An 18971-nucleotide genomic window follows, 5' to 3' on the forward strand; every position below is an offset into this window, starting at 1 on the left:
TATTCTGGAGATCAAGCCTTTGTCGGTTTCATTTGCAAAAATTTTTTCCATTACGTAGATTGTCTTTTTGTTTTACTTATTGTTTCCTTTGCTGTGCAGATGCTTGTAAGTTTCATTGGGTCCCATTTGTTTATTCTTGCTTTTATTTCTTCTAGGAGAAAATTTTTGAGATGTATTCAGATAATGTTTTGCCTATATTTTCCTCTAGGAGGTTTATTGTATCTTGTCTTATGTTTAAGTCTTTGATCCATTTTGAGTTGATTTTTGTATATGGTGTAAGGGAGTGTTCTAGCTTCATTGTTTTACATGCTGCTGTCCAGTTTTTCCAACACCATTTGCTGAAGAGACTGTCTTTATTCCATTGTATATTCTTGCCTCCTTTGTCGAAGTTTAGTAGACCAAAAGTTTGTGGGTTCATTTCTGGGCTCTCTGTTCTGTTCCATTGGTCTATATGTCTGTTTTTGTGCCAATACCATGCTGTCTTGATGACTGTAGCTCTACAAATGATCAATAGACACATGAAAAAATGCTCAATATCATTAATTATCAGAGAAATGCAAATCAAAACTACAATGAGGTATCACCTCTCACCTCAGACCAGTCAGAATGGCCATCATTCAAAAGTCCACAAATGACAAATGCTGGAGAGACTGTGGGGAAAAGGGAACCCTCCTACACTTCTGGAGGGAATGCAGTTTGGTACAGCCACTGTGGAAAACAGTATGGAGATTCCTCAAAAGACTAGGAATAGACTTACCATATGACCCAGGAATCCCACTCCTGGGCTTATATCCAGAAGGAACCCTACTTCAGGATGACACCTGCACCCCAATGTTCATAGCAGCATTATTTACAATAGCTAAGACATGGAAACAGCCTAAATGTCCATCAACAGATGACTGGATAAAGAAGAGGTGGTATATTTATACAATGGAATACTACTCAGCCATAAAAACCAACAATGTAACACCATTTGTAGCAACATGGATGTTCCTGGAGAATGTCATTCTAAGTGAAGTAAGCCAGAATGAGAAAGAAAAATACCATATGAGATCACTCATATGTGGAATCTAAAACAAACAAACAAACAAACAAAGCATAAATACAGAACAGAAATAGACTCATAGACATAGAATACAGACTTGTGGTTGCCAAGGGGGTGGTGGGTGGGAAGAGATAGACTGGAATTTCAAAATTGTAGAATAGATAAACAAGATTATACTGTACAGCACAGGGAAATATATACAAGATCTTATGGTAGCTCACAGAGAAAGGAATGTGACAATGAATATATATATGTTCATGTATAATTGAAAATTTGTGCTCTACACTGGAATTTGACACAACATTGTAAAATGATTATAAATCAATAAAAAATGTTAAAATAAAATAAATAAAATAAAAATAACACCATCAATTTCCCGGAGCATTGAGGCAGGTCATGCTGATTGCAAAGGGCATAAGAGAACCTTCTAGGATAATGGAAATAATCTGTATCCTGATTGTGGTAGTGGTTACACAGGTATGTACATTTGCCAAAGCTCATTAAATTGTATACTTAAAACTCTGTGCATTTTATTGTAGTTAAATTATATCTCAAACCTTTTGAATTTTAAGCAGAAAAACAGCCTTACTGGTAAATAAAAAGAAGTACGTGAAACAAAAAGTAGCAAAATAATCAAACCATTAGGTAATCTGAACAAAGGGAAAAAGAGAGTATGCAAAAGTAAGAAAGGAAAAGTGGAATATAATCATTGAACTAAAGAATTTTTTTCACTTATGAGGTTATTTTATACAAATCCATGCCAATAAATTCGTGATATGAATGATTATTGAAGAAGGTATAATTTAATAAAATTGACCCAAGTATAAATATAAAGTTCATACTTTCCGAATTCTCTAAAAATAAAATAGGGAATGTTATCAGAGGACACCCCACCAAAAACATCAAGACTAGATGGTTTCACAGAGGAATACTACTAAATCTTCAAAGGCTAGACATCACAAACGTAGGAGAAAAACAAAACAAAACAAAAACTTGTAGACACTAATGCCTAAGTCTGAAAAAATTACACACAAGAAGGCAAACCTGGGCACCAATCTCATTTGAGAGAGCTTGCCTGTTTCCTCTTGATGGAGGCAGCTTCAAGTAGAAAGATAAACAGCCTGAAAGCAGACTAGGGGAACTCAAATATCACCACACCTCAGTGACCTTTGTAGGTCATCAGGTTAGTGAAATCCAGAGCATTTCAAAAGCCAGGCTAGTTTCCTCCTAGAAGCCATTTGCTTTTCTTTTTCTCTTAAAATTCCTAACTTCCTCCTCCAGTTCTTCCTTTTCTAAGTTCCACACTGACCACCTTCCTTAGGGTGGCATGTTTTTCTTTAGATACCTTTTTAAATTAAAGTATATTTGACTTACAACATTACATTAGTCTCAGGTGCACAACATAGTGGTTTAACATTTTTGTAGATTATGTACCATACAGTTATTATAATATTATTGACTATATTCCCTGTGCTGTACATCACTTCCCTGTGACTTATTTTGTAACTGGTAATTCGTTCCTTTTAATCCGCTTCAGCTATTTTGCCCAACCCCTGACCCCTATCTTCTCTGGCAGCCAGAGACAGACTCACAAATACAGTTTGTTCTCTGTATCTGTGAGTCTGTTTCTGACATGCTGTATTTGTTTCTCAGATTTCACATTTAAGTAAAACCATACAGTATTTGTCTTTATCTGTTTGATTTATTTTATTAGCATAATACCCTCCAGGTCCATCCATGCTGTTGTAAATGGCAATCGGTCATTATTTTTTATGACTGAGTAATATTCCATTGTGTATATATACCACATCTTCTTTATCTATTCATCTATTGATGGACACTTAGGTTACTTCTATACCTTGGCTATTGTAAGGTCAAAAAAAATTCTGCAATGAACATTGGGATGCTTATATCTTTTTGAATTAGTGGTTTGGTTTTCTTCAGATAAATACCATAGAGAAGAATTGCTGGATCATATGGTAGTTCTATTTTTAACTTTTTTGAGGAAACTCCATGATATTTTCCATTGTGTTGTACCAATTCACATTCCCACCAACAGTGCACAAGGGTTCCCTTTGTTCCACATCCTCGCCAATACTTGTTAAATCTTGTCTTTTTGATGATTGCCATCCTGAAAGGTGTAAGATGATAATCTCATTGTGGTTTTGATTTGCATTTCTCTAATAATTAGCTGTCTTGAGCATCTTTTCATGTGCCTGTCGGCCATCTGTATGTCTTCCTTGAAAAAATGTCTATTTATGTCCTCTGCCCATTTTTTTAATCAGATTTTTTTGAGTTGTATGAGCTCTTTTATATTTTGAATATTAACCCCTTATTGCACATATCTTTTGCAAATATCTTTTCCCGTTCAGTAGGGTGCCTTTTCATTTTGTTGATGGATTCCTTTGTTGTGCAAAAGTTTTTAGTTTGATGTGGTCCCATTTGTTTATTTTTTTTTATTGTTGCCCTTGCCTGAGGAGACAGATCCAAAAATATATTTTTTTTCCAACACCATTTCTTAAAGAGACTGTCTTTTCCCTATTGTATAGTCTTGCCTCTTTTGTCATAGATTAATTGACCGTATGTGTGGGGACTTATTTCTGGCCTCTCTGTTCTGTTCCATTGATCTATGTGTCAGCTTTTGTGCCAGTACCACACTGTTTTGATTACCATAGCTTTGTAGTATAGTTTGAGGTCAGGCAGTGTGACCTCCAGCTTTGTTGTTCTTTTTCAGGATTACTTTGGCTATTTGAGATCTGCTGTGCTTTCATATTAACTTTAGGCTTATTTATTCTAGTTCTGTGAAAAATGCCATTTGTGTTCTGATAAGGATTGCATTGAATCTGTATATTGCTTAGGTAGTATGGACATTTTAATAATATTAATTCTTCCAACTCATGAACATGGAACATCTTTCCGTTTGTTTGTGTCATCTTCAATTTCTTTCTAGATATTTTAGTCACAGCCATACTCTGCTGTTTCCTTGTGTTCCTAGGGTAATTACCATCATCTCTACCATTTATGGAGACAGTATGTTGCATGCTTTAAATATATTATTTAGTGTAATAATGTAATATATTTTCATATAACATGATATATAATTATATAATTTTCTGTGTAATACAGCAGCCCTGTAAGGTAGGTGTTATCTTTCTAGATTGGAGATGGAGAAGCCATTGCACAGAAAGGAAATAATTTGTTCAAGACCCACACAGGTAGTAAGTGACAGAGGTGGACTGTAAATCCAGGTGTGTTTGACTCAAAATCCCATGTGCTTGCCTCTGCCCTATACTCTCTTTGTCTAAATCAAACCCACTTAACTCTTGGATTTGGGGTGCCTTACTGTTGTCTGTATGTACCTGTCATCCCCACCTGCTCCAAAACCCATATCTGAGCTAAGAAGTTTAATTTCAACCAACTGACCAAGCCTGAGCCTCAGCCATCTAGTAACACTGACACCGAATCTGAGATCAACTCACGCCATGGAGCAGTGTAACGATGGGTGTTGGAATCTTGTTTGAATGTGCTCAGATACTGACTGGTTTTTCCAGTGGTTGTCTTTTGCACCAGGAAAAAGCAAGTATGTTGACCCTAGTTCCGTCGCCATCTCATGTACCTGGTATTTCTCTTTCTCTCTCCAAGTGCACTGCCCAACGAATGAGCTTCTGACAGACTCCACAGGTGTGATCCTGAGTCAGAGCTACCCTGGAAGCTATCCCCAGTTCCAGACCTGCTCTTGGCTGGTGAGAGTGGAGCCTGAGTATAACATCACCCTCACAGTGGAGTACTTTCTCAGTGAGAAGCAGTATGATGAGTTTGAGATCTTTGATGGTAAGTAAATCAAATCATTCCCTGCCACAGATAGCACAGACTTGCTTCAAAACCCTAGGAGTCTATGATGCAGCCTCCCAGTTAGAACTTTCCAGGTGCTCTACACAATGTCTTTCTCTACCATAGAAACCCCAATAGCATGGAAGCTGATGAGTTGTACGGCCCAGACAGTAGGGCTGCTTGTATTTACAGCCTGGACCTGCTCCAGCACCCTTTCATAAATCTAGCCATCACTCAAAGCTAGCATGTCATGAATATCAACCAATAAATGAGTCATAGCGCTACTCCCAAATGAAGAGTAGACTGCCTCCAAAATCCAAAGAGCTCTACCAGACACTGCTTCTTTCCTGGTGATAGGAAAGAAAAAGTATAATAACCTGCTCTTTAATTTGGAGGCAGTGTCTCAGCATGCTCCAGGCCTCAGGTTCCTAAAAAATTCACCTGACTCTTTGTAGGATTTATCTCTTACCCTCTGGAGTACATGTGTCTTGCAAAGGCATGTACACTAATTTTCCCTTCTGGCACATCAGATCCAATGAATCCAATGTCATTGATATAGTAAATCAATATGCTATATCAGGATATCCAGATGGTCCACATCTCTTCATATTCCATTGTGACAGAGCAGGAGAATTAACATAGCTCTGGGGCAAGACCTTGGATGTATATTGTTGTCTATTTCATGTAAATGCAAGTTGCTTATGATCCTCCTTTCTGGTGGGTATAGAAAAGCATACATTGCTAGATTAATAACTGCATTCCGTATAACCAAGGCTAGGTTAATCTGCTCTCATGAAGATACTACATCTGGCATAGTTCCTGCAAGCTGAGGCTACTACTTGGTTAAATTTGAACTGTGAGATGGACCCAGGATAGGACTTCATTTCTTACCATCCCACCCCTCACACACACCCCTGTTGTAATAAAGGAGCCATGCTAGTGCTTTGGGCCCCAAATGGCATCAATTCACACACTTTATATACAGAAGTCTTCCAAATATCTAGACATTCTCTTTTCTCCAATATTCAGTTCTCTGAGTTATTAGTGGTAGGTCTTTTGGGATAAGGATTCAGGCAATCACTACTATATACACTTGGTGTTATTTTGCAGGGTCGTTTTTCATAAGGACCCAGCCTCTCCTTCAGTCAGAGTGTTCTGGAGTAAGAAATGAAACCTGGCTCAAGTGTCCAAATTATTCAAGGGACTAGAGCTTTCCATACCCTTTTGGTTACATATTTATGATCTGTTTTATTCATATGTGCATATTTTTTTGGCCTGCCCATCTCTCTTGCCCTTAGGAATACCATGTTCTGTGAGCCATCTCCATGGATCCTGCAGATCAGGCCCTTGTGGCTGGCATTCCAACCTGGCTGCCCACTTTAGTGATTATGCCACCCTTGTTTCTGACGATTCAGTGCTTCCTCCTGGCCTGCGTATTGAGGCCCCTCCCCATCAGTACTAGGGGGCCCAGCTCCGCCAGCATCTCCTCCCATCGGTTTCAGCCGGCGGCCGTTATGCGGGCTGCTGGGGATGCTGGTCCTCACCCCCCGCACCTGTGCATGCCTTATTGCTCTGGGAGCCGGAGAGTCCTCCAGATCTTCCTGAAGGACATGGTCAGCTAGTGGGTGTTCTGCTCTAATACAGTGGATGTGCCATTTCCCTGAGCCTTTTGACCCCTTCCTGTGTAGTTTGTCACAGCAGTTCAGATGCCTCTGCTTTGTTTAACGTGGTCCATTACTTTTGCCAGGCTCCCAAGAGCTGTCTCAGCAGCACATTAGAACCATCAATCAGGGCTCTTTCCAGGATGATAAGCCCTGTGTTTTGGATTTATCCAGCTTTATACTCTGCCTCCCGTGACCCAGCCCCCTCAGGATACACTTACAGACATTGAAGTTTGGGAAAAGAAGAGGGAGGCCTTCCTGGAAGAGCCTTGGAAAGGAACATTGGGGAGATAGGTTGTTTATGACATTGAGGCATAACATTTCCTCTAGCTTGAGTGCAGTAAATTCATTCATAAATATTTTTTCTATATGGCAGGCACTGAGCTGTTTTCAGTCTGCACAAGTGAAGTAGGATGGGGAGGTAAAAAACTTCCCAGGTTGAGAACTAGCTCTTCCAATTAGCCAGCTGCTTGGCCCTCGGCAAGTCCCAGGGGGGGCACATGGATTTCATCTCAACTGCCAGCTGCTGTGCACTGGCAGGGACTTCTCGGAGCACTGCTTGAGAGCTCAGGAGGAAAGAGCACCTAGAGCAAGGCCTGAGGATGCTGGGAGAGGAGCAGACGGGCCAATGACGGTGCTCGGCTACCATCCTGCATCTGCGTGGCTTCACTTGAGGAGGGGAAGATGGGAGGTGGTTATGTTAAAGGTATCATCTCTGATGTCTCTGACAGCTGTGATGGTCTGTAATCCTGTGTCCGCGCTCTCCCCCCAGGCCCCTCAGGACAGAGTCCTCTGCTGAAAGCCCTCAGTGGGAATTACTCGGCTCCCCTGGTCGTCACCAGCTCAAGCAACTCTGTGTACCTGCGCTGGTCGTCAGACCACGCCTATAATCGGAAGGGCTTTAAGATTCGGTACTCAGGTGAGTACAACATGAGGACTTGTGAGAAGGGCTGCAGCCCCTGAGCCCCTTAAATTTCCCACCCAAAACACCCCAGTAAGCCATGGGCATCTCCTTATCCATGGCGGAGCTCCTCCGCGGGCTTAGGGGCTGACAGCCTCTCTCCTCCCCTAAGCCTCTCTCACCTACAGCTGCACAGTGAGTCTCTCACCTATAGCTGCACAGTGTCCTTGATGTTTTCCCTCCTCCCCTTTTCTGTACTTCTCCCCATGTTCAACCTCTTCCCTCTTTCTGCTCATACTGCCTGTCTGTGTCTTTTGGATAAGTTAATTATACATGATCTGATAATGCCAGTATGAGGTTTTATCCCTAACACTGTTGCAATGTTAATAAAAGTTCCCTAAAACCCTAAGACATAGGTCTCCAACTGGCCAGCATTAGACAGGCTGCAAAAGATAGGTGGTATTTTGAGTCCAGGAGCCACTTTCCTGCTCTGCAAGCCGTATCTCATAGGCAGAGTCAGATCAAGAGCCACACTAGCCAGACGGCTGACTGGCCAACAATCTACAAGGGGCACAAAAATATCCTTGGAAAGGTAATGAGATGGAGAAAAATCAAAGTTATCTGAACTCCCATCATGGGGTTTACTGTCTGTCATTGGAAAGGAAATCTGAAAAGCTGCTTGCTGCCCATTTTGAAGGGCAGTGGGTCCACTGAACTGCTGGCTGGGCTCTGGGAGCTCAGAGACAGAAGTGAATTGCTTTAAGACCGTGACAAATGCCCCCAGGCGCCGGCCCCCTCCAGCAGGCTGCCCCCGGCTGCATTTGGCCTACGTTCCAAACAAACGTTGGACAAACCTTTAAAGCCTATCGATTAGACGGGCTGTCAGATGACAGCCCGAGTCACCACCTGTCTCAGTCCATCCCTTCTCACGGCCTGCCAACTTGGAAGGCCAGCCCAAACTTAGCGGGCCATTTGAAGTCTTAAGAAGCTCCTGGGTGTGCTTCAGCGGGGCGCCAACCAGAGGAAGCTGCGGGGAGCCTGGGAGGAGGAGGACCTAAGCTATCTCAGAATCCATTTCCTCTGCAAAGTGGACCCCACATTCCTTTCCTCCACACGCACAAGAGAGACGGTGCCTTCACGACCCCCAGGGTCGGTGATCAGCTCTGTCACCAACTGGCTGGCTGATTATTAAACAAGTCACTCAGCCTCTTTAGGTCAGGTCTCCATTTCCTCATGATGAAAAAGAAACTTTAATCTACCTGTCAGGGAGATTCTGGCTAAGTTCCTAACACAAAAAAAGACATAAGGCATTTTAGTAGCATTTCTGTCTGCTAGTTGCTAAACCCTGAACTAAAAGCCACGAAAGAGTTGCCCTTTCCTTGATGCTTTTAAGGATTAATCACATGTTTGTGGGTAATGAGTCAGCTATAATTACAGTCCATACGCTATGTAGAAAGTGAATTAATTACAGGATGAGACAGTGAGTCCTTAATGAAAATACAGCGAAGTCGTGTAATTGGCACAGGCGTCTAGCCTTGTGACGGAGTAGATTTTGTAACTGAGATGCTTGTTCTCAACTGAGGTAGACATGTAGCTCAAGGCACAGGCAGCAAGGCAGGAGCAAGGAAGCACGTCTGGCTTGGAAGGGAGGTGTTTAAAACTCAGTTTCACCAGCAAAGGGATGTGATCACGTAAGAGGCCAGAGGACCGCACTGTGGGAAGGATGCACAAAGGGTCCTGCATCCTCATCCTACCTTATCCAGTGTCTACCTGGGAGTCCCAGCCAGGGACTCTGAGCAAATGAACAGGCTCGCTGTCTGTGTTCCTTTGGTCATCCTTCCTTCCCGGGCTCACAGCACTTCCCCCGAGGATCCCTGGGGGAGATTTTCATTGCAGGTTCTCTGAGGCTGGGGTTTTCGTCGGTTCTCTTCACTGCTGTATTCCCAGCACTTGGAACAGTCCCTGGGATAGAATAGACGCTCGATATCTGTTTGTTGAGTGAATGAATGAATGAAATAAGCTGAAGGCATATGTTGAGGGGGAATGAGGACTATGGATTTTCTGTCCTGGTTTGTCATAGTCACCTTCGCCCTGCTGCCACCACCCTACACAACGGAAAGCAGGACAGGGACCAAAGTTTACTGAGCACTGAGTGCCCTGTGCTGGGGCCGGTGGCTTTACAGACACGACCTCATTTAATTGCCCCAAAACCTGTAAGGGAGGTATTGCCGATCCCAACAGACAGGAGAGAAAAAAGGAGCTGAAAGCGCCGCAGTGGTTTGTTCCAGGTCACAGGCCTGTGGACAGGTCGGAAGTGGGACCCGAGTGCAGCCCTGGCTCCAGGGTCCTCAGCCCTGCGGTCACACCCTTCTGGGACCAGCCCCACTGGGTTCTGCTTCTTCTGTCTCACTGGGAGCTGGTGGCAGTCGAGAGCCTGAACCAGCGCTGCCCCCAGGCCACAAAGGGGACCTAGTGCTTCATGTGGCTGCTTTTTCTTGTCTTCTCTTCCCTTTCCTTCCCTTCTCTTGCCTTCCTTCTCTTCTCTTCTCCTCCCTCCTTTTCTTTTCTTTTCCCTGGCTTCCCTAAACTGATTGGCTGTTTTTCAGCATCGACTACTCAGACCTTCCTAAATGGTGGTGGCGAAGACAAGGAGAGAGGTTGGGGGAGAAGCCAGGGGACGGGGCCTGCATGAAGGGCCATCTCTGCCTTCCCCCTGGGCATCATCCCCTGACCTTCATCTTGTGTCCAGCTCCCTACTGCAGCCTGCCCAGGGCCCCGCTCCATGGCTTCCTTCTGGGCCAGACCAGCACCCAGCCCGGAGGCTCCGTCCACTTTGGCTGCAACGCTGGGTACCGCTTGGTGGGACACAGCATGGCCATTTGTACCCGGCACCACCAGGGCTACTACCTATGGAGCGAGTCCATTCCTCTCTGTCAAGGTGAGAAGCAGGAGGGAAGGAGGTGACAGGTGGCTCCGCTCCTGCTCACAACTTGGGCTTGTCCCAGGACTGATCACTGCCAAGTGTGGATTTCCTCATTGGTAATGGATTTGTTCCTTCAGTGAATGTATGTCACGGAGCCATAATATCTGGAGCCCTGGGGATGGACATATGTGTAAAACACAGCCTCGGTGTTCCAGAGCAATGATGGAGATGGATATGTAGCCGCAGAAATGCAAAATGATGGAGGAAGGAAGTTCTGTATCAGGAGCACGGTGTTGAGAGAGCCCACGGAGGGTAGCCACCTGCTCCTGGGCAGCTAGGAGGCCAGAAGAGGGGACGCCTGGGCTCAGGCTTATAGAGCAAGTGGGATGGTATGGGGGGAGGGTGGCAGGCATTGCCAAGGAAGACATTCTAGGCAACAGCAAGATCATTTGCAAAACCAGACTCCCAGAGAGATCACAAGGATGCAAAGCAGCTTGGGCTGGCTGAAGCACCAGCTCAGGTCGGAGGAGGCGAGGGGCAGAGGGCAGCAGGTTGGGCAGCCACTACCCCCTCCTCAGATATATACCAGTTTGCATATACCTTTGATCATTTATGGGGTTTTTTTTCCTTAAAGTAATGTACATTCAGACTAGAAATCTGAAGGAAAAAAGCTATAGATAATGCAAAAGAAAAAAGCAAAAATGATCTATAATCCCATCAGTTGAGATCACCACTGTTAACACGTCAACACGTTTCCTCTGGTCTTCTATATGTTGTTTACAAAAATGGTATTGTCAGTGTCTTCATGTTTTGTAAACATCTATCACGTAGTTAAATACACTTTCTCATCAGTATTTTTAATGGTTGCATAGCATTATAGAAAAACTGTTATTTATTCCAGGATCCTGGTCATTTGGATTTTTGTATTTTTGCTACCGTAAACAATGCTTCTATTAAAATTATACTTCCATCTTGGTAAGCATCCATATTTGTTTCCTTAAAATAAATTCCCAGAAATGAGATTGTAGAATCAAACCGCCCCCAAAAATCTACAGATTTGATACTCATTGCTGTCCAGAAAGTTTGCCTTCACCTATATTTCCACCAACAGCAAGTGAAAGTTGTCTTCTCTCCCACATTCTCAACATTATATACCACGTTAAAAAGAAGAAAGAAAGAAAAAATTTTTACCAATTATATAGACAAAAACAGGAAATCACTTGATGTGATGTTCTTGCGTTTTGGTTCCCAGCACAGTGGTGTACTTTTTAATGACATCTGTTATCTCGAACCCTCATGACCTTCTCTGGCCTGTGCCTGAGTTTTCTCAAAGAACAGAAACAATGCATCGTTAATATTCTATCTGATGCTCTAAGCAAAGATCACAGAGAACTGACAAATGGCAAATGTCGTTTGGCTTTGGTTTCCATTTCTCTAACGGTATCAACACAGACAAGTCTTTTTTCCAAAACTCCGGTTGGAACCAGCCAGGCCTCTCATTTCTCTCTTTTGTCTCTTCCCAAAACCAAGCCCCTCTAGGCTTCATCCACTCAGCCCCATGCTTCTCTGCTGCGTCTCCTCCCCGCCCCGCGTTCCCCTCCGGTGTGCCCCTTCTCAGCCATCCCTTCCCTGCTCTCTGGAATCCTGGTGCCATGCGGACAAGCGTGTGCCCTCGGTCACCACCCAGAAGGTGCTCTTCACTTCTGCCTCCACGGAGACTGTGGCTGTGAGAACACAGATGCCGTGGCCCTTTGAAGGGAGGGTGCTCTCACCACCCATCCTCTCCCTCAGAGATTTCACTCCACCACAAGCTTTGTGACTCTGTCCCCTCCTCTCCTACCTCCAGGAGGTGTCCCTCTTACCTCTGGCTTGGGGGACTGTGTTTTGGCCTGGAGATCACAAGACAGCCTTTTAGTCTCTCAGGCTGAAACGTTATCTTCTGTCCTCTTGGTTATTCACGAGAGAAGGGCCAGGCCAGGGATGCTGAGAAGTGCTGCCCTCTGCCCCTTTCAGTCTGAAGACTGTGTCTCTTCGGCTCTGGGGAACTTTCATCTCTGATAATTCCATCCTCTCCACTTTCCTGTTCTCTTTTTCTGGACCCCTGACTTGTTGACTGTCGGACGTCCTGGATTGATCCCCTGTGTTTTCGGTCCTTTTCTTTCATTTTCAGTCTCTGTCTTTTTGGTCTGTATTCTGGGAAATTTCTTTTAATCTCTGCCCCTTCACCCCTTCTATTTAATGCTTCTTTTGGTGATCATATTTTTAACTTAAAGGAGCCCCTCCTTGTTCATTTTTTTTGTTGTTCTTTTTCAAAGCACTCTGTTCGTATTTTATATAATAATGTCACCTTGACTTTCTCAAGATAGTACCAATCAGATGTTTAACTGTTATATGTCTTCTATTACCAAAGCTAAGTCTGTTTCCTAGGAGAGACTTTTTTTTCCCCCTGTTTTTAATCTTATCTTTGTTTATGTCTTCCTGCTGCTGGTTTTCTTCATATGCATAGTGATTTTTGATGATTCATATTTTTAAGTAAAGGCTACGTTGTTTTTCCCAGGTAACAGATGTGGATTACCTTTGTTGTTAGTATCTGCAGATATTGTTACCTACTGGGTTTCTCCCATGAATAAGAAGTTGAGATACAACATTGTAAACTGACTATATTATAAAAAAAAAAAAAGAAGTTGAGTTGAGTATGTGGCAGAGATAAGCAGACAGAGGAGCAGCCTTTAGACTGAGAGCCCTTAAATCCTTGCATTAAAAGAGGCTTGCTAGCTAATTTATTTTCTAATTTTTTTTATTGAAGTATAGTCAGTTACAATCTGTCAGTCTCTGGTGTACAGCACAATGTCCCAGTGATGCATATACATACATATTGGTTTTCTCTTTTTTTCCATTAAAGGTTATTACAAGATATTGAACATAGTTCCCTGTGCTATACAGAAGAAACTTTTTTAAAATCTATTTTTATATATAATGGCTAACATTTACTGGCTAATTTAAAATGTTGTATTAGTTTCTGGTGTACAGCATGGATGGACTTGGAAGGCATTATGCTAAGTGAAATAAGCCAGACAGAGAAAGACAAATACTGTAAGATACCACTTACATGTGGAGTCTAAAAAAATACACTGTAAACTGACTATACTTCAATAAAATGTTTAAAAATTAAAAAATTTAAAAAGTACAACAAACTAGTGAATAAAACAGAAAAGAAACAGACTCACAGATGTAGAGAAGGAACTAGTGGTTACCAGTGGGGAGAGGGAAAGAAGAGGGGCAAGAGGGAAGTGAAGGATTGAGAGGTATAAAACAAGCTACAGAATGTGCTGTACAACATGGGGAATACAGCCAGTATTTCATAATAATTGAGTATAACCTTTAAAACTTTGTGAATCACTATATTGTATACCTATAACATATAATGTGGTACATCAACTACACTTCAGTTTAAAAAATAGGATATTGTAAAATTAATACATAAATAAATAAAAAATGGTTTTAAAAAAAGGGGGCTTTACTCTGGGATGCTTACTCCTACTCAACATCCCTAATTCTCTCAAGGAAGTTCTGTTCTGTTCTTTTCTTTTCTCTTTCTTTTCCTTAAGTGGGGAAGAAAACCCTCTCTCTTTGGTTGGGAGAATGGCTGCCCGAATGTCTCTCCACCGTATCTGTAGGAAGGGATGGGGGACTGGTCTCAGCCAGTAGCTCCCTCCCATTTGTTTTGTGCTGCAGCTTCTTGACTTCATTTAATCAGTCAACACATTTCATCTTCATTTCACCCTCCAAAGTTTTTTTTTCCATCTCCTCTGCTGATGGTCTTCCCATTTCCTTTTTTGTTATAAGGTCTCTCTTGTTATTAGTCTTTACTATAATTTGATTAGGGCCTCAGGGAGAAAAAAGATTAAAATGTGTTCTCAGAACACCATCTTGAAGCAGACGTGCTCATGACGTTTTTTTTCTCCGCTAGCTCTTTCCTGTGGGCTTCCCGAGGCCCCCAAGAATGGAATGGTGTTTGGGAAAGAGTACACAGTGGGAACCAAGGCCGTGTACAGCTGCAGCGAAGGCTACCACCTCCAGGCAGGTGCCGAGGCCACAGCGGAGTGTCTGGAGACAGGCCTGTGGAGCAACAGCAACATCCCCCCGCAGTGTGTCCGTGAGTCCTGGGGTAGTGGTGGCGGGGGTGGCGAGGGGCTGGGTGAGCAGCTGAAAATCGTCCTGGCAAAGGAGTGAGCTAAAAACTCAGTGATGGGGGCAAGCATTCACACAGAGGTCGGGGACTCGGGGCTGAGACGGGTAGGTAGTGCCATCTGCCAACCTGGGTTCCCATTTGTATTGGCTCTCGAAGCATTGAGAGACCACTGTTCCCTGAGATGTTTCCATAAACCGTCACAGAACTTGGGAATAACTGGTCCACTTCCTTTAAATGGAAGAACTGTCAGAAAGTTTGCATGAGTGTCCTTTGACCACAAAACTTCAGTTCAGCTTAAGTTCAACTTAAGGCCAGAGTCACAAACTGGATGCCTCATGGGCCATAGCCCGTCCAAAGATACGGGGGGTTGTGTTTTTCTTTTGTTTTGTGTTGGTCCCTTGGCCTATGCAAAATTTTTTAAATTTCTTCTCAACATTTTTTTAAATGTATTTGCTTTATTTGATTTTCAATTCTCTGTTGTTGTTGTTGTTTTTAATGGAGGTACTGGGAACTGAGCCCAGGACCTCATGCATGCTAAGCATGTGCTTTACCACCGAGCAATACCTACCTACCCCCAACATTTTTAAATCAGGAAATTTTACATAAAAATTTATATTTCTAGCTTCTCTTGAAAAAGGCAGACCTGACCAATTGGAATTTGCAGTCTTAACATCCATCAGTCAACACTGACTGAATGCCACCTCCCTTTTTCTTTTTTTTTTTCTTCTTTACTGTTCTATTTTTTTTTTGGCAGATCTGCCCACCCCAGTTTGCCACATTCCCCACCCAGCTCACATCCTGGGGACTGAAGACTCTGGATTCATCATCACTGCACTACGGTTTCCCAGTCCCCAGTTCCAGACTCTTGCCTGTGTCTTCCATAACTAACTAACTCATCCTCCTGTCTGCTTTTTCGTCTCTCCCCAGCGGTGTCCTGTCCCGATGTCAGCAGCCTTAGTGTGGAGCACGGCCGATGGAGGCTCATCTTTGAGACACAGTACCAGTTCCAGGCCCAGCTGATGCTCATCTGTGACCCCGGCTACTACTACACCGGCCAGAGGGTCATCCGCTGCCAGGCCAATGGCAAATGGAGCCTTGGCAACTCTCTGCCCACCTGCCAAAGTAAGGCCAGGAGGGGAGGGTGGGCAGGTTTGGCACCGTGCCTCCAACCTGAACTGTCTCATACATGGGCTGGACTGGGGACAGGGAGAAGAGGGATATATGCAGGGATTGCACTGAACCTCTTTTTGAACACTCACCTAGAATCAGGAGCTGGAGAGAGGCCTCTTCCTTTAAGGAAGTACTTCTTAGCATCTTGTCAGCGTATTAAAAAGTTGCCTTTGTCCAGGTGAGCATCCACTAATTCACTTATTCAACATTCATGGCAGGTATTGTAGAGGTATGAAGATAAAAGGTTGTGGCTCCTGCCCACAAGAAGCTTACAGTCTCCTAGAGAGACAGACAATAAAGAAGCAAGGATGATGAAATGTGATGAGTAAGACCTATAATGGGAGTATGTGTAGGAGGGATGAGTGTGGCACAAGGGACAGGCCACCTAAGGCCACCTGCCTCTCCTCCATTGTGAATTGTTTGTCCTTGGTTCTTTAAGATAGTTTCAAAGGTGAAGGTCCCTGGAGGCACTATGAGATGGAGGTTTGTTAGGAGGTGCTCTTGGGATCACCACGGTGGGGAAGGAAAGAGCAGGGGAGGGGAGAGGTGCAGAGAGGAGAGGAATAGAGGGGAGGGGAGGGAGGGAAGCAGGACTGGGAAGATAGGGAAGGTGGTCTCTGATGCAGTATCAGAGAAGGCCTCAGCTGATAAAGAGCTCTGAATCTGGGTGGCCCTTCAGAATTGTCTCAACTTGGAACAGGGGGCCTTTATATGTCCACACTGACCAAACACTGGGTGCAGGCTGCCCCAGGAAGAGAGCACGACCTTGGGTAAGAGGACTTCTTAACCAATGCAATTTGAAAAGGGCTCACAGCTGAGGGTTGTCTGCCAGCAGGTGGGGAAAGAAATCCTTCAGTCCTAAAGGGGGATCTGAGTGGCTCATGGCAGCAGCCACCAATAGGGATGTACTGATGACACTGACTCAGTCAATGAGGATGTGGTAGAGGAAAGTAAGTGTTTGTGAAGGGACAGAAGGCGATCACTTGTCAGTGAGCAGGGGGACGTTTGAGCTTGAGTGGGAGAAGAAGTGGTGTGTTCCCAGCGTCTATGATCCAAGACACTGTTGTCTATTCATCCAAGTGCAGACTCCGCAGCATAACCGAGTAGAAGTCAGGAGCGTGTAACAGCTCATTACGATGATAACAGCCTTGGCCGTTGGCCTCACCTCAGTCTACCAGCCACCGTCTGCAGTGCTCTGTGGGGAACAGTGTGAGGCTGCTGCTGGGCTCAGTACAGGGGACAGGGAAATTGACCTGCAGCATCTGCCTTGGAAGCCAAGGAGCATCCAATTGCCATCTCTCTGATACAGTGGTTGCCAACCAGGGTGCACATCTGAACCACCTGAATATTTTTTAATACACATGCTTGAGTCATATCTTCAGAGATTGTCAATCATGGGTCCAGAGTGCAGCCTGGATGTTTTAAAAGCTCCTCAGGTGCTTCTGGTGACATCTCCAGTTGAGAACCACTGGCCCAGTGTAACAGCACAACGGTCACTGTCGACACATATTCTGGTCATGTGTAAACAGATCTTATTTTTGTCTTTATTCTTGCTAATCAGAAGCAACACGTGTCCCTTCTCTCGGGGCTGTCTTCCTGAGCATTTTGTGATCTTTGTAGTCATCTCCTGCGGAGAGCTCCCCATCCCACCCAACGGGCACCGCATCGGAACACTGTCCGTCTACGGGGCGACGGCCATCTTCTCCTGCAATTCCGGTTACACGCTGGTGGGCTCCAGGGTGCGCGAGTGCATGGCCAATGGGCTCTGGAGTGGCTCCGAAGTCCGCTGCCTTGGTAAGTGCCCTCCCCAGGCCGATCCCGTCCATTTTCCCCTCCTCAGGACAGGTTAGATCTTTCCAAAGCTAGATCCCAATCTTTGAACAGTGCTATTTTGCCACTACCATAAAATGCTTAATCCAGACACTAGCTATGGGGCATCTACCATGACTAAACCCCTGAACCAGCTTCCCTGCGAACACCCAAAAGAATGAAAAGGACTTCAGGTCTGATGAGACAAACCTTTGAGGGGTTCTCATTCTGATCAAAAAGACACCCCCTTTTAATTGGTCCTTGTATGATGGGGAAGCCCCCATCTCGACCTCCAGGGAAATTTACAGAGACATAGTCCTGCAACACACCTAAAATACCATTTTTATTATATATTAGCAAATGTTACATACATATGTATTTTACAAATATGTAATATTACATGTACTGTATTATTTATTATAATATATACATTTTTAATCATTATCTTGTTTTATGACAAAAATATGTCAATGTATGACAAGAGCATAAAAACCAACCTGGCTTATAAAGGACAAAGTTGGAGGGAGGGTATAGGTCAGTGAGAGAGTACACGTTTAGCATGCATGAAGTCCTGGGTTCAATCCCCAGTACCTCCGTTAATAAATAAATAAAAATAAACCTAGTTACCTCCCCCTGCTCCAAAAAAAAATTTTTTTTAAGTTATCATTTCCTCCATGGTTAATCTATTCCTTGCCTAAACCTTAGACTCTAAAGTTCTGTCTTCTCTCAATCCTTTCTTGGACCCCTCAAGTCCAAAGGAGGGTCCCAGCTACACAGACCCAATAGCATGGATTGGACAATCTGTTTCAGAGTGAAAAAAACTTCCCTCCCACTGTCTCGGGCCTCTGTTAGAGATGCAGCTATGAGTTATTTCTACACAGAGCCAAAAATGCTAATGGAAACAGTAGGAATACATTCTACCCAAACACTGTTTAACAAAAATAACTCACCTAGGTTTACATTGTCTGTGTTCCTTGCCATTCAAGGACAAGGAAGGGTGAATTTAGCCAAGCCACCTGTTTGTACATGGTTATTTTCAGCACAAACAGGCTTTGACTGCCTTGATGTAGACCACAGTGCTCCCCATGCAGTAGATGCTCCAGAAATCCTGGATGATGAGAAAAAGAGAGGGATGATTCCAGAGGCAGGGAGGTAACAGTGATCATTTCTCACCCATGTACAGACGCAGAAACTAAAGCTCAGAGATGGAGAGTCATTTGGCATGCAACCTTGGGATTTGGGGTTGCCAAGTCTTCAACACCATTTCTATCACATCTAGGATTCCTGAAGTCACTCCCGGTTCTGCTGTCAGGGGGAGATGGGAGAAACAATGGGTGGTTGGGTAACGTGGTCCTTTTCCCTACCCTCCCTGTCTCCCGTTTCCCTGACCAAGCCCCACCTCCTTTTCTAGCAGTTCCTCTTCAGTTTACTTTCTTTCC

At 44.0% G+C, this 18971-nt stretch overlaps 1 protein-coding gene and 1 long non-coding RNA gene across 2 annotated transcripts in view; one reads left to right on the plus strand and one right to left on the minus strand.

The window, feature by feature from the left end:
- Positions 1 to 18971, plus strand: part of CSMD2 (CUB and Sushi multiple domains 2) — a 576739-nt gene that overhangs the window by 504848 nt on the left and 52920 nt on the right. Inside the window, exons 48-53 of the mRNA XM_072974827.1 lie at positions 4688 to 4876; positions 7310 to 7456; positions 10188 to 10376; positions 14332 to 14517; positions 15481 to 15675; positions 17344 to 17517. Of these exons, the coding sequence (XP_072830928.1) occupies positions 4688 to 4876; positions 7310 to 7456; positions 10188 to 10376; positions 14332 to 14517; positions 15481 to 15675; positions 17344 to 17517 (1080 nt within the window). The remainder of the gene's footprint in view (positions 1 to 4687; positions 4877 to 7309; positions 7457 to 10187; positions 10377 to 14331; positions 14518 to 15480; positions 15676 to 17343; positions 17518 to 18971) is intronic.
- Positions 2 to 18632, minus strand: LOC140700723 (uncharacterized). The gene is made up of 4 exons (XR_012079306.1): positions 18483 to 18632; positions 15813 to 16002; positions 11553 to 11678; positions 2 to 497 (listed from the first exon to the last, which is right to left on the minus strand). It is a non-coding gene; the product is annotated as an uncharacterized lncRNA (long non-coding RNA).

This window comes from Vicugna pacos, chromosome 13, assembly GCF_048564905.1.
Source record: "Vicugna pacos chromosome 13, VicPac4, whole genome shotgun sequence".
NCBI classification, from domain to species: Eukaryota; Metazoa; Chordata; class Mammalia; order Artiodactyla; family Camelidae; genus Vicugna; species Vicugna pacos.